Consider the following 25,918-nt stretch of genomic DNA (forward strand, 5'->3'; position numbering starts at 1 on the left):
AATGAAAATAATTTTATATTAGTTAAGTTAACAAGTCCACGCGGTCGAAGTCGCGCATATCAATAAATCAATAAAGGCACAAGCCAGTCGACAATGTTTCTTATCAGCTGAGATGTAGGCCAGCGCACGCGCAGGCTGCCGGTTCATTACTTGATGTGTGTCTGAAACTAACGTTATCTTGATACTTGTAGTGTTGACTTCGGCTACGTTTGATCCATAAAGAAATATAAAAACATTCGAATTAAAAAAAAAAGTTTAATTTATTTGAAACTTTATTACAAAAAAATACAAAACATTCTCTCACAGTTGATAGTTGTCAGCCGCTTTTTAAACAACATAAAATTCTAACACTTCCTTCACTTTACACACTTGCAGGTTGCAATATTTGTTAAATGTAATGCTCATTTATTCCCACGCCTTTGTGATGTTGTGTTAAGAAATCATCGGGATAATTATAGACTATGTTTACACCCTTCTAAAACGGCGTTACTCAGTAAAAGTATTGTATGTATGGCAGCTAAAATTTATAACAAAAATCCATAACAAATTAAAGATTAGAATTTAAATTTATTTAAAAACACATTAGGTCCTTTCTAATTGATAAATGTTATTATAATTTGAACGAGTTTTTAATGATAGATTTAGATAAAAAATTAGTTAATTTAGTTACTTTTATTTATTCGATTTTGTTTTTGTGGGATGATAGCATGCTCTCCATTTAAATTTGCATACCCGTGGACGGTGAAACATGTAGGATTAAGCTTTTCTTTTAACATCACATTGTAAAAATATGTAAACTCATGTTTTTGCAAATAAATAATCTTTGTCTTTGTCACTATTCATCGCGATACGTTGCTTAGAACCCGAGATATAATAATTTATGAGCGGATATCCGAATTAAACGTGGGCAAAGCCGCTACAATACCACTTAATTGTTCACCGCGAACTTAAGACCTCGCGAATGCAATATCAATTTTTTATAAAATTGTGAATATTTCAAACACGGCTTAACCGATTTTGTTGCCCCGCCAACTTAAAAATTCTATTGACAGATCCTACATACCTTTTGAAATTCATCAAAATCAGACCAACGGTTCGAAAGTTATCGCGTTACAAACATACATATAAAAAATGAATTGTAGGCCTGCCTCGCTCTGTCGGTCAATTATCCAAACAAATTTTCGCATTTATAAAGTTTATGAGGATGTGTGTATTTATGTACGTACCTATATGTTTTTTACTCTTCCACGCAAAATCTACTGGACCGATTGTTATGATATTTGTTACACGGGTAGAATATAACCTGGAATACCACACAGTATACTTTTTATCCCGAAATTCCCACGGGAGCGAAGCCCCGGGGCGAAGCTAGTAAGTAATATTTCTATTACCTAATATTTCTTGATCTCATTTATTTATACATATTTTCTATCTTTACAGACTCAACTTGTTAGAGCTGGTGGTATGCTCGCTACTATTGTTGGAAGTATCAGCGTACCACGGCAACGACCTGCCTCCAGGCCCGTACTGTGCCAAGGGGCCTGTCCAGTGCTGCAGAGACAGGAAGGATGACTGTTCACATGCCATCCTAGGTAATAAAAGCAATTGAAATATTCTTTACTAGCGACCCATCCTGGCTTCGGTCGGGAAAAAACGTTATAAACTAGTTGTTGCCATTTTTCCATGGGAACAATTATTTTTCTGAGATAACATTTGACCCTATGTCCTTCTCTATACTTCAAACTACATGTATGCAAAATTTCAAGAAGATCTAGTAAATTGAGCATGAAGAGGTAACAAACAAACGAACAAATTTGCTTTCATTTATTATATTAGTTAGGTTTATACAGCTAAAGCTCAGGAATTAACTAACGGAATGAAAACCGTATGAAAATTCGTGCAGTATTTTTTTGAGTTTATCGCGAGTAGACAGACGCAGCAGAAGACTTTGTTTTATAATATGTAAGGAAGTATAAGCTATTGCTCACAGCTCCGCCTGCAGTAGCCTATGTTTGTCCTCCTGTTATTCTATATCTATTCTGAATTTCATCAAAATCAGCCCAGTAGACTGACTTTTGCATTTATGGTATTGCTAAAAGAAACATATGTACAAAAATGGAATGGCGAAGCGAATATTTATATAATTGTTTATATCATTGGCATAATTAATAGTTTATTGAATAAGTTTACCTTACTTACTAAAGAGTCACTAAATAATAGTTACCTATAATTAAAATTAGGTCTTCGCGGCGAACTTGGTCCTCAAAATATTTTTACTAAATTGTGAATATTTTATAAATGATATACCTAACTAAGAACTTAAAAATGTTATTATATTCTTTACATACCTTTTAAATTTCATCGAAATCAGATCAACGGTTCGAAATAAATGTATTTTTGCCCCAAGTTGATTTGTTTACCTCGATCGCTTCACTCAAAAAACTGTTTTTGGAAAATAATTTGTTTTTGTGACTTATCAAATGACTGCGTGTGCCCTACAAAATTAATCCTTGGTGCCACACTGGCCTATTGGGCAAATTACAGTTTGTCAAAGATAGTGCGGGCAAACACACTTCACCTTGGGTTACAATGATTTATAGTCAGCTGGAATCTCTTTATTAATTTATTTGCTGAAAAGAAACGAGATCAACTCGTGTGGAGATCTTTTATTTGCTATGAATTAGCTTCCTACGGAACATAAATAATAAACAGGAAAACACTTCAGTTCCTGTGGCGTGTAATCTCGCTCTAGAATAGGATCTCACCATATACTAACGTGCGAGGCGATTAAAGGATAAAATACCTTGACTGCAGAATTTACAGCAGACCCAAATAGGGTGGACGTTAGGCAGGCGGTCGGTCGTAAAACACTGCCAACTCTTCGATGGCTCAAAGTCAAGCTCAAGTCTCGGATTCTATATTCAGAATTAATTGATATTTACCAAAGCTACAAACTACTAGCAACGACCTCGGACCTCGGACTCTCGGAACAACCATTGCCGAGAAGAAATGCCGAAATAAACTCATTTAAACATTGTTGGCCCCTATCACGACAAACATTATTATAATTATAATAATTTATTTATTTCGGACACTATCCATAACGAATGTTAGTAACAATGTTCTTAAGACTATGTTAGTAACTTATTTAAATGAATCTGGGTCCAGTGTTTGAGTATGGGCCCGTCCACTCTGCCAGCAATAACAGGGAGAAGGCTGCTGGGGCTACCCTCTTCCGCACTATGGCTTGGAAGGTATCCAGCCGCGTCTCTGCAAACATTCCCGATGCGGAACAGTGTCTCGGTAACCCCAACAGCATTAGATAGTGAAAAGATAGTAAATTAATTGTAACTAATTTTTTTACGTCATTAAGTTATATAATATCATATACAGATCAACGAATACCATCCTAACTTGAATAATGAATGTTGAATTTAAATCTAATATCTACTTCTCAGGCACGAGATGCTATTGCGACGAATTCTGCAATCGGAACCACGACGACTGCTGTCCGGACTACGAGGAGGTATGTCTGGGCATCACCTCCCCCCCTCCCCCCGAGAACATTGCCAAGCCCTGCCAAGACGGTGGTAATATGTACTACCCTGGGGACAAGATTACCAGAGACTGCAACCAATGGTGAGTGATAGCTTCCCAATGGAATTGTAGTAGACTAGTGATTTCCACTTGCCACAATTATGACGAATTATTTGCTTTCTCTATACTAATCATACCCTCTGCATGCACGCTGTAGAATTTTACAGAATAATTTTATGTCTACGCATGAAATGATTGTGATATAATATGTAATACATAAGGAAAGATAGGAAAAAGGGGGACTAGGAAGTCTTAGTCCTAGGCTAATCAAGAAAATATGCGTCATCTCTTGTCAATAAGATGAGGAACGCAATGGAAGAAACAATATCAACAAGACCATGGCTGGACCTTAAATCTATATACATATATAAAAGAACAAGAGCGTTTTTTACTAATCAACGCCCAGCCTAAACCATAAAAGCTATAGACGCGAAATTTGCGCAGCAGATTTAGGTTATTACGTAGTGCTCAGATAAGAAAGGAATTTTCAAAATTCGACCCCCAAAGGGGTAATGTTTGTACGAAAAATAACGAAAATCTTTACTGATCCACTTGAAACTTGGCACAAATGCTATGCAATAAAAATAATAAAATACGTGTTTCAGGATTTTTTAAAAATTTGACCTGAAGGGTAGTTAAATGAGGGTAAAAATAAATAACGAAAAATCCCATTCAATATTTCGTCAATTAAAGAACACCAATGAATTCACGTTGTTACTGTTGATAGTTCGAATCCTGAATTTCAATTATATTGAATTAAGCAGTTTGCGTGAGTACTGTAACCAATCACAGCGCCTAGATTATGTCCAATGGCAGCGTTGTACCGTGCTTGACGCGCGCGCTGACAGAGTCGCTTAGTAGTTAAAATATAGGGGTTGTGGTTGGTCCATGACATTACCACGTGGTTATCACTTTGCATCACTTGATAATTCCATTTATTGTCATCAGTTTCCCTCTTTACCGTCGAGATTAATAAGAAATAGAAAAGTTTCTAGCTTCTTATATTATGGAAATTCAATATTGCTATAGAGTTCAGCGTTTATTTACGCAACGATTAACTGAAACATATTTGACATGACCTTAGTGAAGATCAAAGGTGTTACCGTGACACAAAAGTAAGAAAAATAGGTACACGCGGTACAGTCAGGTGGGAAAAGGTTTGTCCGTCCATAGTTTCAGTAGGTAATGTACATAAATATTACTATGATAATGTATCGGCAAGAAATGTGTTAATACTCGGTACACATTTTATTTTTTGTTCATAACTTCGTAACATTAAAGAATAAAATTTATGCAGAACGTTTTGGGATAATCGAAGAGGCCTTCAGACCCGTACTTTTAGTAGTACTACCCGTTTAGTACTTTTGTATTAAATTTATATTTAAATTCTTTTCAGAATTGTTTAACGTGTGATTGAAAGTTTGTAGTTTACTCAATGTTGATCATTTTTATGTAGTCATACAAATGTTATTTTGTGTTCGTCAAACAACAAAGCAAATTCATTTAGAAAATAAAAGTAAAAGCTTTTACACGCTGACTGTACTGTGTACAGAATACGTAGGTACAGTTGCGTCACAAAAGAATTCGTCCCGATAAATAATGGCCGACCCAAATTTGTGACATCCGAGACAGAGTTACACATTTTCAGGTGTGAAAATTGAATTTTGTGTGGGAAAATTAAGAATGTTTTGACAGAAATATGTTTGTTTGAAATTATAATAAAATAAAATTATAATAAAACGTTTACTGCGACTCGTTGAAAATTAATTTACGCTTTAAATATAATCAGATATACCAAATTAATTATTCTCGGGCTGTAAACACATTTTTGTAAAAACTAAAAATGTACTCACTAACATCTGTTAAAAATACAAATGTAACTGTATTTTTTAGGAAATATAGATAAATAGTATAGATAAAAAAAACTTGGTACTATCTATATATACCCTATGTCCTTCTTCATACTTCAACAAATTAACAAGCTTACTTTCGCTATTATAATAATTAGTAAGGATTATTGCTTATTTTATTATATGTATTGATGTATTCAAATTTTCTTAAAATGTCGATGATTTTATTGCATTTGTGCGATGTAGACTGATAAAATCCGTTTTAGGGTGAAATTTATTCTTGGAAGAGAAATTACGACGGAATCACAATATTTACGACATATTAAATGTCAAGACATGACCCAAATATTTTGTTGTTTTGCCTCCAAAATAAAATAAAGATAATATTTTAATCCCTAATAAATCTTCGGAATACGTCATCTGTCAAAATCGGATGAGTGTAATGGTTGTTAAAGTATTTTTATGACAAAAGTTTTAGGTTAATCTGTTCCATGTTGTTTATTGTATTTGTATTTTTGTAAAAAAAAAAACAATATATAAAGAGATTGATATTTTTGCGCCATTACAAACTTAAAACGTGGTTGTGTAATTAATATGAAGCTGTTACTACACGACAAACTTATATTTGCAATTAATTTCATATATTAATTTCACATATTAATTTTATATATTTCATATATTTAATTTCATATATAGTGCTTCCCCCCGCAAAATGAAATCTATCCGTTGAAAGTAATCTATAAGGAGTCCGATTGAGATACTTGACCGGTTTATCTTGTTTATCTTCATGCAGATCGTAGATTTTTTTATTTAAATTAAGTATTTGTTATTTTTTAAACGGTAATTTTTTAAAATTCTATTTTGTTCAGTTCATTGTCGTTATCAGTTGTACCGAATATATTTGCATATTATCCCTATATGGCCACCAAAAATTTCTTTAAATAAACATAAAATTATAATTCTATTGGATTTTTAATGACATAATAATAAAATTGCTAGCGTAACGGACTTAGAACGTAAAAATTATCTTTAGTGCTTATAAATGACCATTTTGAATTTAAATTAAAAACAATTTAATTTTCTAGCCAAAGGTGACCGGCACAAAAGTCATATTATTGTACAGATATATAATATCCAAACAAAGAATAATACTTCTGGATTCACTGAAGTTAGTAGCGCACTAAACTTATATGTAAAAGTTTATGAATTTAATTATATTTGTCACTCAATTACGCATTTATCTAAGGATGTATCCTTACAAATATAAACATTTTAAAGGTTCGTGAAGTTGAATGCGTGTTTGTGTAAGTGAGATGCAAGGGTTGGAGCCATAATCGCAGTGAGTTCGTGAACGATTAGGCAGCTCGCGTACTTTCTGTCCCTAAATTCAAACTTAGCTATGTATAATATCCTACTCGTCGATCGCGCAGAATCGAGACACAATAGAGATATAATTGTTCGTAAAATGAGCAGATGTATTACCTACGTAATCCATTGTGGAAGTAAATAACCTCAAAACCACATAATACTATTTGCATTTAATGTAAGTTCTTACGTTTACGTTGCGACATATTCCACAACAATAGACAATATAGAGGATGTCTAAATCATATGGTGGCTATGGTGCACAAAAAAAAACTATAAAAACTAAATGTTACTATAAAAAAAAATGTTCACTTAAAGCGAGATTTGATCATAGCTTTTCATTAGGTATGCGAATGATTTTTACAAACTTTTATTTAACTTGCAATGTACCTAACTACATCTCGGGTTTTGCAATTCAATTTTGAAGCAGATATTTATTCAACCGATTGAGATGAAATTTCTTGCACACGTTTAGTTTAGATGACAATGCATTATTATGATAAGCATAACCTCATGGTGCACCCATGAACGGCTCCAGACGTTGGAGCTCCTCCACGGTTTATTGCACGGACATGATTTCACATTGAATGCAATAAGATCTCTCTGACAACAATAAAGGTTTGGGTTAAAAATGATAATTTTGTAAATAAAAAAACTTATGTACAATTATTTTATACACAGTCAACTACTCTATCAGCGGAGACCGTTGCATCTAATATTTACACTTCTGATAGCCAAATGTATACAAAAATTCGACGAATTACCAATGTCATTTTAGCATAGGTACAGACATAATATTTGGCTTTCACCACTCTTAGATTAGATAGCAGTGTTTATTTATATATAGAAAAATATGTGGATACTGATTAAGAAGTGAATTTTGATAAGATTTGCCAGTGATTTTCTAAACATGTGTTGAATATTTAGGCAATATTTTTGTCACTACGAACTAGTAAGTAGAACCATTTTTTCTTTTGCGTGTCTAGTGTAAATTAAAATATTTATAAAAATTTTGTTTTACACTGTACAGTCTATCAAAAACAGTGAATAAATTAAACGAAGGCGTTGTCATGGATTTAGTAAGTAACGGAGTACCGACTAATTCCAGGGGCACTCTCTCTTCTTGCTGGCAACACTGGTGATTCTCAATCAATCTTGACTATTCAATATTGCAATGGCAAAAAAATGTAATTCGTCTAAAATCTGTTTTCTTCACTTTATTAATAGACTGTAAATAAATAAATTTATAAACGGTACACTCCGCAGTGGTATGCACGCACGTGCCTGCTTTAATAGTTTTCACTAATTACTAAGTAACCTCATTCTGTCAACGTCATGTCACGTCACAATTCCCGCCAATTCATTCGACCGTGAACTCTTGTTTGTTTACTTTTATTTTTAAACAATAATAATTGTTTCAATAAAGATTCGCACATGGATGATTGCGCGTGACATACTTTTGAATTATTGGCGACTGAATTAGTGTTAACGTCTTTGATTGGTGATAAATTATTATGTGGCTAGACGTGACTTGGGTCTGAGTTATTTTTTAATGTTACTTAGACCTTACTAATCTAGAAGTAAATTCCTTTGTTACAAAAATATCCCATACATAGGTAGATTTGTAACAAAATTGAAAATTCCACCTGGATAAGTGCAAATGTAAAATACAGCTGCCTGCCTTTATTCCGCGGTTAATAAAATATAAAGGACTACATACCTACCTACTCTATTTGTGTATGTTCCGAATGCCATCAAAATTGCTCCACTGGTTTTTGAGTTTATTGGTACCTAACGAACATGAAACCATATATATAAAGCTTTCCTGTTTATAATATTAGTATAACTACTTACCAACCATCTCAAATGTATATTTTCCATATACCTACCTATATAGCATTGAATACTGAATAGAGAAAAATATACATCAATTCTGCGTGACCTCACCGGAAATATATATTAGGTATTTAAATTTAAATTTTCCATGTTACCACAACAATAGTAAAATATTTTTATTTTGTTGTTATTTTAAAATTAGCATTACTTAGAGGACTCGTTCATGTATCTAACTTAGGTACTTCTTTGACGTACTTAATTATATTTTTTCTGTAGAGATAACAATATTGTCGGATGCTGTTCTTGCGCTCGGCATAGTGGAAGAAGTGACTCCCAGAGTCTACCTAATCCTGTTATCTATACATTATAAATTGTATAAAACTGTAAGTCTGTATATCTGTTTGTCTCTCTGTCTTTATGTTTGTTGCGTGAAGCGCTCACGCATAATCTATTGGATGGAATTTGATGCGGATTTTATACAGTGAAGCGGAAGGTCTAAATTAAAATCTGGTATAGGTTTTATCGCGATACGTTACTTAGAAGTTATTAGCGAATGCACAAAATTAACGCGGACGAGTCTCCGGGCAAAAGCTAGTTCATAATAAAAAATTCTGTCAAGTTCAAATATTATAAATTGCGATAATGACAAAACATATTGTAGCTTAAAATAAGCCTTAACTTTCTATGAATAACAAGGTACCTAAATCTATTCTTCCAAGACAGATTTTACGAACGATTTATGAAAATATAAAATTTTTACAGATAATTGCTAAATTTGGCTGACTATGTATCTATTTCATACAAAATAAGTATATTACAAGCCTAAGTATATATTTTGTTGTGTTATACCAATCTAAAAAAATCATGTTTTCAAAAACCTTCACAAACCTATCTGTGTGGGTGATCTCGATTTAAACCGTTATTTCACGGTTAATTTTAACCGTCCAAATTACTCAGTTAACTGCTGATGCATTCGTTGCACAATGTAATGTATGCCAACTGCAGTATGAAACACCTGGGTGGCTAAATATACTGCACTTACTTTAATTTCTTGGAATGAAAATGGAGTGCATAATTTCTCTTTAGTATTTTGGCAAGTGATTTTGTTATGTTAATGTTCAAATACTAGCTATTTGACGACCTCCGTGGCGTACCTAGTTAAGTGGTCACCACGCCTGCCCGCTATCTGGAGGTCCTGGGTTCAATTCCTAGAATAAACAAATATTATATTTGTCTACGGTTCTCTGTGTATGTTGTGCCCGTTTCTGTGTTTGTATCCATCGGATCCGCGATCCAAGCTTAGCGTTTAGTGTTGGCCGTTGAGTGTTGTCTGTTTGGTTTATTTAGCTGCGCTCTGACTAAAAGAACTATCTAACGTAAAAAAAACTTGTAAATACTTATAAACTCAAAATATCTATAGAAGGCAAAGGCAGTATTTCTGTGCGAGAAAGCTACCAGCGCGAGGGTCACCTGCCTCCCTCAGCATGTCGTGTACTTGAGGGTGAATCTCCGAGCGTTTCGACCGCTGTGTCCACACCGTCATTATGGGTCTTTAGTCGTTTCGCACCACAAGCGATTCGAACCGCGGTGCGAATTGCCCCAAAGCCCTTTTTGAATAGGATCTTTCGCACCGCGGTGCGAATCGCCCAAATATTTATTTGAATGAGTCAATTCGGACCGTAGTGAAACAAAACAGTTTTCTTGTTGGATTGGTGAATTCGGACAAAAATACTGTAGTTTCATTAAACATCTTACGTAGGTTGTACAGCCAGTCACAAAATAACAGGACAACCAAAATAATTCTTCAGATACCAATTAATATCACAAGCCCACCAAGTATTTTTTTTTCTATTAGAACAACGCCGCCGCCTCAAATAGACGCAAAAAGGTACACGCCTATAAACACACATACATTCCAAAAATTTAAGTATTAAAAATTTTAATTTTTAATACTGCACGAGACTGCCCATAACCATCCACCTAGAGGAGATGCAGAGATAGAAATAGACCAACATCTGCATTTATGTACTGAAGCACTGCAAAAAGACTTAAAGAAGCCAGTTACGCAAATTTTCCGGCATGCAGAAGAAAATCTTGTCAATTAGGGAATAGATTTAATGACTCCATTACCTAAATTTGATAATATCAAGAAAAAACTTTACAAAATCAGAAACAAGTCGCAAGGTGCTAAAAAACTTATTTTTCATGAAGCCTGTGATCTTAAAGTACCAAAAATGTATGATAAATTATTGTTTGCAGAATATAACGACAAAAATAAGCGAATCCTTGTTTTTGCAAAAAAAGAAATGATTAAGTATTTGAAAGAATCGACAAGATTTCTTGTCGACGGTACATTCAAAATTTGCCCGAAGTGTTTCTGTCAAGTGTACACAATCCATGCAGATATTGGCAGTAATAAAGAATATGTAAATGTGGTTCCTGTGCTTTATGCTTTGCTCCCTGACAAAACAAGGGCAACATATGAAATTTTATTTGAAATGATTAAAAGTCAAGTCAAAGACTGGCAGCCTACGCAAATTTCAATGGACTTTGAAGTGACTGCGATTTCGGCCATAAAAGATTTCTTTCCAGAAGTGAAAATAGTTGGGTGTTATTTTCACTACAGTCGGAGTTTATGGCGAAAAGCTAAGCAAATAGGAGTAGTAAAATTAAAATTGGGTAAAATCCATGTCAAATTATGTACAGTATTGTCGCATCTACCTCCAGACTTGTTGGATGAAGGGTGGCTGTACGTGATGTTATTATTAGACTGTTAGTGATTCAATCTGTGATTATGACATAGTTAAATTTCATACTTTTTTGAAATGTAATTATAACATAATATATTGCACGTTTTTTTTTCGTTACCTACCCATTTTTCTTCTTATCTGTACAAATAAATAATTCGAATACTTTAATCTTTAATATGAGTCTAAATCGGACCCATGGAGTATTGAATCGATTCGTCCCACGGTCTGAATCGACACATTCCAATATATACCTTGGGCCATTCGCACCGCTCCAACGACTGCGGTACTGAAGAACCCATTCAAAAACGGCTCTTGGTCGATTCGCACCACGGTGCGAATCGCTTGTGGTGCGAAACGACTAAAGACCCGTCATTGGGTCATGATCGGTCAATTTTATTGAGGAAGCAATCATTTCCAAAATCAATCATTCATAAAATTTACATTGATCACAGTACAGATTAATGATTTTAAAATTAGATAGTAAAACTGATTTTTGTCTTTGTTAAAATTTGATAAATTGACAATGGCGCGCGGCCGCAGCGGCCGAATGTTTAATCTCGATTAAGTTCTTTGTTAAAAACACCAAAAATGGTGTCACGTTGAAAAAAAGGAGTTAGTGACATCAGAAGTACATAACAAGACCTTTATCTTTTAGTTTTCTGATGTCATTGTTGGCACAGAATACCTTTTGAGTCATCAATACGCCCTACGTGGAATGTAAATCGTAAATTTTGTGTATACATATAACTCCATCACAGAAGTTCTGTAGGTAACGAAATAAATAATTATTTACATGACAACAATGATGTTCATAAAAATTTTACCTAAAGCATATTTTAGCTAAAAATGTTTTGTCACTATCGTCTGTAAAATATTATAAATTTGACATAGATAGAACGAGACAAAAAAAATTTCACTAACATAGTATACAAGTTTATTTCAATGTTGTTAAATGTATTAAAAAAAATCCCGACTTTCAATATTCATTTCGCTACAGCTTTTCAACGATTAAACCTAAGATATATCTAAGAACCACCGCATAAAAATTTGCTATAAAAAAAACCGCATCCAAATCGGTTCACCCTGTCCCTGTGGGGATGGGGCCCCAGATAGACACACACACTTAGCGGACAAACTTATAATCTTCATCTTTTTGCGTCGGGGGTTAAAAACAAAGTCTTTTCCCGCTTTCTGTCTATCAATCTCTATGCTCAGATCTTTAAAACCACGGAGCGGATATTGATGCTGGTTTGTATAATAGATAGTGTAACTTCCGAGGAAGGTTTAGGTGTATAAAATTATTATGGTTTTAGCCGGGACGAGCTAGTTATATGAATAAGATGGGGATAGTTACTTATCGACATACAAAACTCAATCAAAATAAGTATCCGAAGATTATTCGCTCAAATATAGTCTATGTACAGACAGATTGACAAGGATACTAGACCCGTTTGAGAACGCACAGACTGACATAATTATTATAGGTCTGTACAGAATAGAAAGTAATTCTCAGTGAGACGTCTCTCCGGACCTCACCATGTTAGGTACATTATTTCTTCATCTATCATAGTAGGTGGATCGCAGAGCGTTTTGACCGCTGCGGCTGCGCGGTCATTACAATTTACAAAATTGACATTACTACATTAATGTAAAGTCATATAGTAAAAGTGATAAAACTCATTCTTGTCTTTGTTAAAATTTGAAAAATTGTAATGACAGCGTGACCGCAGCGGTCGAAACACTCTGCGAACCATCCAGTAACGAAGTCGACATATGTATCACAAACTGATGACGTCATAAGTCTTCATAAATACACGCTGTTTACATAGATCGACTGTCATATATGTAGGTGATAATCACTAACGTACATCTATATACCTAGGTACCCTCCGAAATAATTTACTATTTTATATTTTGATGGTAATAATATTCGTAATCCTTCGTCACGGTCACGGTATCTCGGTTATTTATTTTCAGCACCTGGGTTCTGTACAATGTTTTATACAAACTCATTATAAAAGCCGTTTGGTAGATTTTTGAAAAAAAAAGTAGCCTATGGTTGAACTGGGATCTTTAGCTGCATGCACACCAAAGTTCATTAAAATCGGTCCAGTGGTTTAGCCGTGAAAGCGGACCAGACACTATATCCCGCAACATTGCTTTCTCTGTTTAAACTTGTAGCGACCCGGCCTGGCTTCGCACTGTCTAATAGGCTGTTTTGTATAAATCGTAGTCGTAAAATTATAAATGCGAAAGTAAATTTGTTTGTTACCTCTTCACGCTTTATATGCTTAACCATACTTGTTGAAATTTAGCACAGATGTCGTTTGATGTACGAAGAAGGACATAGGGTATTTTTCATCTCGGAAAAATAAATGTACCCATGGGAAATTCAGGCGAAATTAAAAACTATTTATCCACAAACAATGAAATATGCATCAAAATAGGTTGCGTGGTTTAATAGATGAAAGCTTAGAAACAGACAGACGCGGCGGGCGATTTTGTTATCAATATTAATGTTATAAAGAGAAAATATTTGAATTTTTGTTTGTAGGTAATGAATAAACTAAAATATTCCGGACCGATTTTCATAAAATTGGCATAGAGAAGAAACTTTCACGAGTGACATAGGCTCGTGGAATTAGTAGGTACTCTCGAAGTAGGTACGTACTAAATCCATACATAGACTACAATTTTATTCTTGTTTTACCCGAGCGAAGCCGGGGCGATCCGCTAATGTAGTGATAATATAATTTAAACTTGAAACCTCTACGCGTTCCTGGTTCGTTTATACTTTTATGTACAGAATCCTAAAAAATGAAAATTTTCAGAAGTTCAACGGAGTGTGTTTTTTTAATTAGTATGTGTGGACAGACAGTATGACAATTCAGGGTTCTATTTTTATTAATTTGGCTGCGGAATTCTAAAAAACGTTGAAAAGGACTTTGATACAAGCATATTAATTCCTTAATCCAAGTGGGGAATTTTAATAAAATAATTAGAGAATTATAATTATATTGTGGTACAAGACAAACAATTCTATTTAAATATATTGACATCACAACCTACGCACGCACTACCTATCAGGCCTACAATTTGTCACAATGTCATTTAAATAGCACTTTAATGACATAATATTCCGCGGAGACCAATGAGGGGACAAATCACGGTTCAATTCAAAGAATAATGGCCTCTTAATTATGTGTTTCATTGATAAATACATTACTCATTCCTGAATCACTGAATAGCGTAGTAAATAGTAAGAAATCTATGAATAAACTATAAATAACGCTTAGGTACGCATTGTAAACGCAAAATGACGCATTATGTGACTATTCCTTCAATTCAATAAATACTATTCTCGTCATCACGTCATCAAAATACCTACGCAAAAAATATTACGATTCCCGGCCGGGTCATGATGGAAAATGATCTTTTTCTCATTGGCCCGGGTCTTGGGTGTTTATCTATATATGTAATTGTTATAAAATATAATAGTATCCGTTGAGTTAGTATCCCATAACACAAGTCTCGAACTTACTTTGGGTATATTTAAATATTATACCGGCTACACAATATCGGCAACTCGGATAAATGCCGACGCGAATGCACTTCGTACATTGCGTAGCTTGTATGGGAGCTTGCCGCAATGAAAACCCAGCAATGTATACCGAATCCGCCTAAGTTTCGACTGTTCCGCGTTAATGTATAGCTAACATTACAATATTGAAAAACAAAATGTCATCAAACTGTATCTCATGAATTGTGACAGTTGAAATTTTCACAGATAATGTAATCTGTTGCCGCAATAATTAAAAATAGCATAAAATAAATATTTAATTTAAAATGTTTATTTAAATAATGATACGGAACCTTTCGTGTGCGAGTCCGAATCGCACTTGACCGCTTTTGTTACTTTCTTTACTTCGAAACATTGAGCTTTTCCGTGTCAATATTTTCTACTTCGAGCGAAAATATAGCTACATTTAAAAAATATATTTTAATGTAATAAAATCGATTAATACTCATTTGATGACATAATATTATATACAACTGCATATTAACTTTTAACCTTCATAAAATTCGTCCTAATGTAGGGTGACTACATATACTGTTTCACCGTTGGAAAATAAATAAAAATGGAATTAAAATGTTGGTGTTGGTTGGGTTATGTTTGTTACCAACAATAAATATAAATAAAATCAGTTCATTTGTGAATACTCGGATTATGATTAAAATCTAATTATGTTTCAAATTTTTTTATTTAAAAATACGAGAATACTACGGGTAGGGGTTTTTTGTAAATTTAATTGGTCGCTATAAAAATTCTTGGTCGGTTATTGATCTACACTAAAAGCATTAAGCAGAAAATGTCCTAACTACTTATTTTATGTCCGCAAAGATAATAGACTTAAGCAATAAAATAAGTGAATCCATAAAATTAAGTATTTATCTAACTAAATATGCAACTAATTGAACATTTTCTATTTATTTATTGATGTTATAAATGCTACTGGTCATTACTCAACATAAGGATATAAGAATACCAACTTGAAACAAGTAATATTACAGAAAATTCAAGAAATTATAATAAGTAATTGTATTAAAAATTGTATTAAAAGGCATTGCAAACATCAAATTGTAAATTTCTACTATCTAACTAAAAATAATTCGCATTTCGGATTGAACCCTGCTGAAATGAGAATAGCAATAAGTAATATTTATACGGAAAATACCTCGGAAAATACGAAAATACCTATAAAAGAAACTAACATATAACTAACAAATAAAACTACCATATCAGAAGTCCGGTAATTATTATAGTAGTAGTTTTATTATAAGCATAGATACAAAATATTGTAACAAAACATCCACATGTTATATTTGCGACCCTCAAGCTGAGAACAATTTACAAAAATAACAACTGCCTATCCTACAACGAGAACTTCCTAAAACGGCTTCTTCGAAAAACGTCATGTTTGAGTCTGACTCGCATTGTAAAAATAATGTTAAGTATATAAAAAAACATGGTAACCCTACTCGTATGACATAATAGAAGTTGAAGTCAATGGACAAACGTGTTTCAATATATGACATCATTATTTCCTCACAATCTCGTTTTTAATCAAGGACAAGTTCATAAAATCTCATAAGTAAAATTACTACACTCCTTTACTCGATATTTACTTGAAGGCATTAAAGTTCCCATATATTAATAATAATCTCAATTCCTTGTAATAATAATAAACGCTGAATAGTCAGTTATCATGATTATGGCAGGTGACCGAACTCTTTGCAATAGCCCATTCTCAGTCCATCCAAATTTCATTCTATAGACCAGTACTTCTATCCATTATTCTGCAATAGTTCACACTCCCGCCGAGACCTGCTTATGGGCATATCATTTCATTGGTATATCCGGGAGCGGGTCTTGGCGGGAGACCTACACAACATCAAAACTCTCCAAAGGGCCTCTACGTGTTGGATCCATATCCCCACGCAAGCCTCTCAAAGGACCGGACTTAGTGCCGTGAATTTATAAAAGGAGATATAAAAATGTTTGTTACCGCGTCACGATTTATTTATGCTCATTCAACCTTTCTCAAATTTCGCATAGAATACGCAAGTCTTACGTTACATCCCGGAAAAAGTACCTTTCACGTGGTAAATTTACGCGGACGGAGACGCGGGCGACGCAAGACGCGGGCAACCTACTATCTAAACCTTGTAACAAGTCAAATGATCAATAGATTACATTATCGCAATGATGAGACTAGAAAAAAAAAACACTTTCACTATGCTAAAATAATCTTAGCGAATGTAATTGTTAACCCAAACAAAGTTACGGCAACAACTTTACGCCAACGTTTATTTGGAACAATATAATTAAGTAAATTATATATATGTATATATATACATCAGTGTGGCATGATATCGTCAATATATTGTAATTGTATATTGTCTAGATTGTACATGACCTTCAGTAAAATCAATATTGAATGTTCTTATTGTCCAATGATTAACGTTTATTAACAAAGTCTGCACTTGCAAAGCATCTTGTATTGTATGTATGTCCTAAATGACATAGTAGATTGTACAAAACTGGAAACGTTAAGTTAATGCAGCCAATTAGACTATCAAAGCGAATATTCATGGACGCTGTGTTAATTTTTATGGATCACCTCAATGTCTGTGATCACCTCACAAATTAATATGCTAAAAAATAAAGATCATTCACAGACTTTCACAGACTGCATAAATATCTCTCTGCTAATAATAAAAAAATATATTAAAACTTTCACTCTATTCACTCTTTCATGTTTGCGTGTTCTTGGTTCCGTCGGGGTTGTGACGCCGCGAAGCCTGAGAAAAATATCTATTATGTAATGTAAGGCAATAATCAATTTACCTAGTTATTGCGAACAAAAAAAAATTCAAACATTCATCAAAAAAAAAAGAGCCGCCTTTCTTTTTGTTTAAAAATTTTTCGTGCATTTTAACGGCTTAACTTGTCGCAGAAATACAATTCTTATTAGCTGATAGGCAACAATAATATTCCCAAAGAGCATCGACGTCAGCCAGGCGGCCGGTCGGAAAATCACAGGTATATTAAGTGCGCTGTTAACGCTGGTTAACGTAGGGTTGGTTAACGTAAGTTAACCCTGGGCTACGCGTCCTGTAATCAGGAGATACATAATGAGGATGACAGAGACCCTATTACAATAACTTTTGTTTTAGATAAAATCGAGTTTATGGAGTCTTAGATATCGATATTTTATGTCGGTGTTTCGAATCACCGACATGAAATTCTCTTTAACAGATTAGTATCGCCAGTCAATCGATTAGCCGATTGCAAATTAAACGCACAATCGAGTCTGGACTCGATTGTAGTCTTTATTGATTCGATTGGTCGCGAATGACAATTTACAATGTCACGTAACGAGATATATGCGTCTGGCCACGATTAAAGTATTGCAAATTAGTTCGAGGAAAAGTTTTATGTTACTTTTGTCATTTACTTTGAAATTACTCGGAACTGAATTCTACTAACATTATAAATGCGAAAATTAGTGACAGATATACATGTGTAAATATATTTGTTTACTCTTTCACGCAAAATCTATTGGACGGATTGATATGAAAATTGTTACACGGGTAGAATATAACCAATATAACCTGGAATAACACATAGGGTACTTTTTATCCTGAAATTCCCAGCGGCATAGAACATTTAGTGCAAATATTGTAGAACATCAGCGACGTTGGGAGCTGGCATAAGAAAACCTTTTGTCCCTATTATAGACAACAATGATTTGAACTTGGAATTATAAAAGATAAATAATGTTTCACTACTTATGTAATATTCAAAAGACCTTCACCATTCACGTAAATGCATGTTCATTTGTGTAGGTATTAGATATGCACTGCGTTCCACCCAGTAATTTTTGATATTTTATTCAATGATTTCCGTAATATACGTACAGATCACAACTATAAATATCTATGACTAAACATAAACATTTAACGCTGTCGAATAAAAATAATAACTTGTCAAAATTAGGAAAATGGCCCAAAATAGATATAAGTACTTACTTACTTACTTTAATAAAAAACAAAAAAAATATTACACAATTTATAACAAAGGTTAATTATTTAAGTTAAAAAGAAACGATAAGGGTATGTTTTACATCATTTAAAACATCAAAACAAAACATTTAACTCATACCGCTTAAATATGCTTCCAATTATATTAAATCGATAACGGTGGTTACCAAAATCCTTATAGACAACTGTGACGTGATATTGTATTAAAGAAAACTATTATACTTTCTACTAAAATTCTTTATCTACCTAGTTAGTGTAGCTCAAGCTGTTAAAAAATATATATATATATTTTTAATTTTTCGCTAAGAAAAGAAATTCATAAAAATGTAATGATAAATTATCTATCATTGAAAATCTGATATTGAAGTAACGTTTGTATTGCGAACTTTTTAGGGGATGAGACAAAAGTTTTTGAGGCAGGTTCCTCTCTCGAACTGCCACAAACGTTACGTGCTCCATGGAAAAGATTGCTAATCAAAAATACCACCCAAGTCATCATTTTCAATTCAGCATCCGCTAAAATCAATTAGCGCTGTGTGAATTAGGCATCATAACGTTAATGACCTAGGCGCCTAGTTTTTTCAAACGGAAAATAGGATGAAAAGTATGCTATTTACCGCCTCCGTACTAAAACGGCAGGCTGTGTGCTGCAACATAGGCGGTGGCGTTTTCATAAATTAATCCAAATCATTCATTCAGAAATTAGACCTTTACGGACACTTTTTCACGTAAAATTTTATATTTTTGTACATATAGTAATTTCTCAAACAGCATACTGACTGGACCTCAGTGTTTTTATATCTGTGATACTGACATACTGGCATTTCGGAACGACCGAACAGTGGGAACCTCACGATATTTTTCATGATACCTTAATCACAATTATCAGCTCAAATCATAGTAATATCTTGCTGGTTAAACTTCAGTACCATATAGAATAAAATTTTGTAATGAGGAATTTTTTATTTATGGTTTAAATCGAGTTCAAACTCAGTATTAAAAGTAATCAATGTTTTGGAATGAGACGACTAATATATAACCAATGTACCTACATGTATTGAATGAATGAATGAATGAATGAATGAATGAATGAATGAATGAATGAATGAATGAATGAATGAATGAATGAATGAATGAATTAGAATGAATGAATGAAAATATTTTTTTCAGACTGCACAATATACAATACAAGTCCATATTATATTAGTAAGAGACTTAAACAACTAAGTAAGAATTAAAATATAGGTTGTTGTTTTGGACATGTAAGGATGACCAGCTATCCACCCTTTTCGACAATACCCTCAGGAGTGTGTTGGTACTGCGTATATGCCTTACCCGTGACCACAAGGAAGTATTAATACCAGATACATTATTATAGGTAATGCCCGACATCGAAAAATATGTCGTTTGTGTGAGGTGATCGCATGATCAATAACCGGATTCGGGAAGCATGGCAAATTATAAGACCATTTACGATTATAATGATAATGCTCATAAAACATTCGATTTTTTCATCTTTTCGAAAAAATAAATAAATAAATAAATATATTAGGACAAATCACACAGATTGAGCTAGCCCCAAAGTAAGTTCGAGACTTGTGTTATGGGATACCAAAACTCAACGATACTATATTTCATAACAAATACATATATAGATAAACATCCAAGACCCGGATCAATCAGAAAAAGATCATTTTCCATCATGATCCGACCGGGGATCGAACCCAGGACCTCTCGGTTCAGTGGCTAGAACTTTACCACTGCGCCACCGAGGTCGTCAAAAACTAAACGAAAATAAACTTACAGATTACGTTTTGCAACTAATATCATAAATGAAACTAAGTTTGTTTGTTACCTCTTCACGATCTATCTACTCAACGAATCTTCTTGAAATGTTGCAATATGTAGCTTGAAGTATGTAGAAGGACATATGATATCTTTCATCAATATGATGAATAAGGAATATAATACAATCAAAAATCGCTTTCAGCTTGTATTATGGACATCAAACTCAAAAAATGTTAGTGTACATATAATGCTATATTTTCAAGGCTTTTCATGTTTTATATATGTCTTTACTAATAAATAATCTGGTGTAATATAAATATAATAATTTATTTATATATCCTATGTAATTTAATAACTTAAATTATAACCCAATATAACTAATTGGGTTTTATTTAGGCCAAATGTTCAGTATAAATAATAAATCTATCAACTTCATACAATTATTATTCTGTTAAAGCTTTAGCCTTTTGTGGGGTCCTGGAGAGCATCGACAATGGTTAATACAAAATAAGGCTATTCGTCCACTAATCGTCGGCTCACCGTAAAATGTGTTTGTTAAAATTTGTAAAAATACAAAAATCTGCGTTTTATTTTCACTTCTTATCACAGTGTCTAACTCTACTAAGTTTTGATTGTCCTACTAATATTATAAACGGGAAAGTTTGAGAGGATGTATGTATGCATGTATGTTACTCTTTCACGCAAAATCTACCGGACGGATTATTATGGAATTTGGTACACGGGTAGAATATAAGCGGTGGTGGTGTAACGGTTAAGACGCCCGCCTGTGGATCGAAAGGTCCCAGGTTCGAATCCTACTCGTGCCACATGAGTTTGTATACCAATCTGACTCATGTATAGTAGTTTTCATAGACCACCACTTGCTTCCGGTGAAGGGAAACATCGTGAGGAAACCTGCTGAAACTCACTGGTTGATTATTATTAACTTGTGTGTGAAATGGAGAAGGCAATGGCAAACCACTCCATTAATAATGCCAAGAAAGTTGTTGCGTGTGTTTAATTCCACGTAATGACCACGACCCTCAGCCATGAGGAATACGACTATGAAGAGAAGTAGAATATAACCTGGAAAAACACATAGGATACTTTTTAACCCGAAATTCCCACGGGAGCGAAGCCCCTGGGCGCAGCTAGTATTATATAACCTGTGACATAAATAACGCGCTGATTCATCCTAATTCCAATGGATAGCCAGCATTAGACTAGGTATTATTCACAATTACTATGACGAAGGGCTGATTGACGTTGCAAAGACTATAGTATCATGTTCGATTTTAATGAGATACAGCGACCTTTTCTTGCCAATAGCTAATGAGATCCTAGGCGCCAGCTAGCATAGTATGACTGGATCTCAGAGCATTTCTACCGTGATAATTATTCTCCTAAGTGTTATATTAGACTTTAGAACGATTTGTACCATCTATAAAATGATCTTTCAGCTTTTCTCGATGGTTGACTGGTAGGAGCGGACTAATTAACGGTTAAGTCCGGAATTACGGACGGATTACGGACGACAACGGACCGAATTACGGACGGTTAAGTCCGCTCTTTGTACTATATTTGTAAATAACGTTTCAATAAATAAATAAATAAAATGAAACTTATATAAAATTTATCACTACTACAACGCATAGTAAAATCAAAGTAATTATTTTCTTTGAAAATATCCGAATAATGACAAATACTCTGGGATCCAATAACAGCAGATCGCAGGAATATGATTTTTAAATTAGTTAAATGGGATAGGCATTCAGGCGTGTGGTTCCCGCCCTAGAACACAAATGTCGCAAACGAAGTGACTAAGCTTTGACAGCTCATAGGCAGTTTCCAAAGAGGATGGATGTCAGGCGTTACGTAAATCACTGGCGAACCTTTAAATTTTATAGATAGCTGCGCCCCGGGGCTTGACTCCCTTGAGAATTTCAGGATAAAAAGTACCCTATGTGTTATTCAAGGTTATATTCTACCCGTATTCCAAATTTCATAACAATCCCTCCAGTAGAATAAGAGTAACAAACATACACATACATCCTCACAAACTTTCGCGTTTATTACTTAATTAGTAGATTTTTTTACGTGGACCCTGCGTTGTTTGAACGTCACAACCGCGAATGTATCCGGGAATATGCGAGGATGGAGATGAAGGAGGAAGAAAGAGAGAGAGTTCAAATTTTAGCTTGCTTATTCTTGACCTTTAGTCATAACAGATACAACCCTAAACCATGTCGTGACTTGCACACCGCATCAATAGTAGATACTTAACAGCCCTTTCTAAAGCTTTCTAAACACGAATAGTATAGTTTACGATGTGTTTTTGAATAGAACAAGTGAAGGAGACCTATTTTAATTGTTAATTAGTGATTTGGTTAGAGGTTCATTCATACGGCGGGTTTTTTAACGCGCGCTTTTTTAATGCAACTCAGTTCAATTTAGGAACTTAAAATGAATCGCATTCATACAAAAAATTAGGTCGATGGTACGAATTTGCGATGCAGTTCAGTTTAGGTCGTAAAGTGGAATTATGGTAGCCTCCCAGATTTTTAAATTGAACTGCATTTGAATCGCTCCGTAAATGTTGATGGTAGGCCTGGAGTCCAAGAACCTACTGAACATCCAAAGCAGCACAGTTCAAAATTCGTAACAAAAACGCTCACGTATTAAAGTTGCAACAGAATATACTTTCTAACCCAACGGTTATTTGACGCGCGTTGTAAAAGCGCTCGTGGGAACAGGGCCTTGATATTGGGATGGATATTGTTAGGATTGTGGCATAGCACCTAGCTATGTTTGTGCAAGTGTTCTTTTATTGAAAACATTTCCTTACAATTTTCGCACTATCATTTAGTCTTTACCTATTACACTGTCTAATAATATATTTATTTTAATTATATAAATCGGAATTATCTACGCCACATTATTAAAAAAAAATATGTCATTAGTATGAAATATAATATATGAATGTAATTATTATGAAATATTGTTTTGTTTATATATGACTTAACTCCTAAAAATATTAAAAATAAACTTAAGTCCTACTTTATCGAACAATTGTGTTAGATTGCAACTTACTACTAGGTACTTGTTTTGTTTAAAATGGTCTACGTACGTGGTTCCTATATTACTGTTAAGTGATTAATACAAAATATTTTATACTACTGCTGACGTTGATGCTCACTGTGGACAAACCTCTGTGGTTTTTGTCAGTGTTCTTATATTATGTACTATATATATATTTGTTCTTTATATGTGAAATAAAATAAAAAAAATATATATATATAATTAAGAAATATATTTTCTTCAGCGAATGCGTAGTCGATCCGTACATGGTCACCAATACAACCTGGAGATGTGAAGACGACGAGTGCCTGATGGACGACCGTTTGATCGGCCAAGTCAACTACAGGCAGAAGGACTGGCGCGCGCAACGATACACTGACTTCGAAAGAAAGAAGTTGAAAGATGGCATGATTTATAAACTTGGTAAGTTATCTTTTGAAAAATTTGGTAGGCAAAGTCGACTACTATTAGAAAACCAATAATATACGTCTAGAAGTGTTAAGTATGCAAAAGACGGAAAAAAATACTAATACTAAACATATACTAACAAAACCCACCAACAAAATCATAAATTACAAAGCTCATATTGTAAAAGGTATTATTTTATTTATTTAAGTTTATTGCACAAAATTAAAAAAAAAATGTACAAATAGCGGCTATAACGCTATAAGGCAGACGCTATATTATTTCAGAGACATTTAAAATTATATTACAAGAAAATCGTGACTGTGATATAAATATTAGGATAACACAATCCACGCCAAAACCTATCATATTTTCCTGGCCATAGAATTCATTTTTGAAAAGTTGTATTCGTGTTTTCAAGATCTTTTACTAAGTATCATACGAAATTCTACTACCAAACACAATAGACTTACTAGAGCTTAACCTATATGCTATTCGGCGATATGTATCGCTATAATGTCACGTGATCATGATATGTCATGACCTAATACTATGGAATATTATTGTCAACGATATTATGAATACAATTCATATATATATATATATACAATATCTGATATATACATGTTATACTTATGTATGTGTATGTGTTACAGTCGTGATCGACCGATTTATAACCCTGGACGCGATACAATTTAATTTAATCGAAAATATTGTCATTCCCAAATAATTCGAAATTGTTAAATTTTTGAAAATGTTTCTTTTTGTGGCCATATAACTAGATTACCTAGTAACCGATTAGATTAGGAAAGAAACGTGTATAGTGAAATCTAGAATCAAAGGCGAATTTGCCACCATTTTTATGGACCTCATGAATCGTAGTTTATAACTGCCTCGTGCAGAGACAATGGGTTGTAAAAAAAGAAAATTGATCGCAGGAAGTGAGTTTTGCGAATGGGAATGACTTATGTTTCTCAAAGGTGTAATTTGAATGTTCTTATTATGTCACTTGATTTTAGTCGGCTTCTCTGACTAAGAAGAGATTAAAAAAAGAAAAGTTTTTGTTGACAATGTCAATGTTTATAGCTAATATTAATAATATTTATATGTATTTATATCTGAAAAGTGGTGTTTGAATCAAAGGTGTAATTTGAATGTTCTAATTATGTCACTTGATTTTAGTCGGCTTCTCTGACTAAGAAGAGATTAAAAAAAGAAATAAGTTTTTGTTGATGTTTATAGCTAATATTAATAATATTTATATGTATTTATATCTGAAAAGTGGTGTTTGAATTTCAGTTGCGTTTTGAACGCCATACTTTTAGGTATATTATGCGTGTCAATTTCGAAACAAAAAATGACTTTGAGTTTAATTCACTCCAGTTTTGGAGCCACTGCCTGCCTTAGCTAACTCACGGACTAGATAACACGCGCACAGACTAAACAATGGAATGAAACGAGAAATCTTTTCATTATATCCCACTAATATTGTAATGGCGAAAGTTTGTAAGTATGTTACTTCATCACGCTCGAATGGCTGGACAATTATTTATGAAATTTGGTATTGACACATAGGCTTTTTATCCCGAAAGTACGCGACTCCTGTAGGATTTGATAAAACGGTCTGATAGTCAATGGCGCTAT

The 25,918-nt window shown here is 33.7% G+C and overlaps 2 protein-coding genes across 2 annotated transcripts in view; both read left to right on the forward strand.

The window, feature by feature from the left end:
- Positions 1-25,918, forward strand: part of Swim (Secreted Wg-interacting molecule) — a 51,693-nt gene that overhangs the window by 15,260 nt on the left and 10,515 nt on the right. Inside the window, exons 2-4 of the mRNA XM_053762369.1 lie at positions 1,441-1,592; positions 3,459-3,639; positions 24,114-24,292. Coding sequence (XP_053618344.1) covers positions 1,441-1,592; positions 3,459-3,639; positions 24,114-24,292 — 512 coding nt within the window. The remainder of the gene's footprint in view (positions 1-1,440; positions 1,593-3,458; positions 3,640-24,113; positions 24,293-25,918) is intronic.
- On the forward strand, positions 10,196-11,759 carry LOC128679882 (uncharacterized). Its single transcript, XM_053762370.2, has one exon. It carries the CDS (start codon positions 10,766-10,768, stop codon positions 11,423-11,425), a length of 660 nt encoding a protein of 219 aa, XP_053618345.1. The 5' UTR covers positions 10,196-10,765; the 3' UTR covers positions 11,426-11,759.

Source organism: Plodia interpunctella, chromosome 22, assembly GCF_027563975.2.
Source record: "Plodia interpunctella isolate USDA-ARS_2022_Savannah chromosome 22, ilPloInte3.2, whole genome shotgun sequence".
Lineage (NCBI taxonomy): Eukaryota > Metazoa > Arthropoda > Insecta > Lepidoptera > Pyralidae > Plodia > Plodia interpunctella.

What these genes read in the sequence shown, in the direction of transcription:
- LOC128679882 (XM_053762370.2), top strand. Translation starts at nt 10,766, where the DNA reads ATGACTCCATTACCTAAATTTGATAATATCAAGAAAAAACTTTACAAA.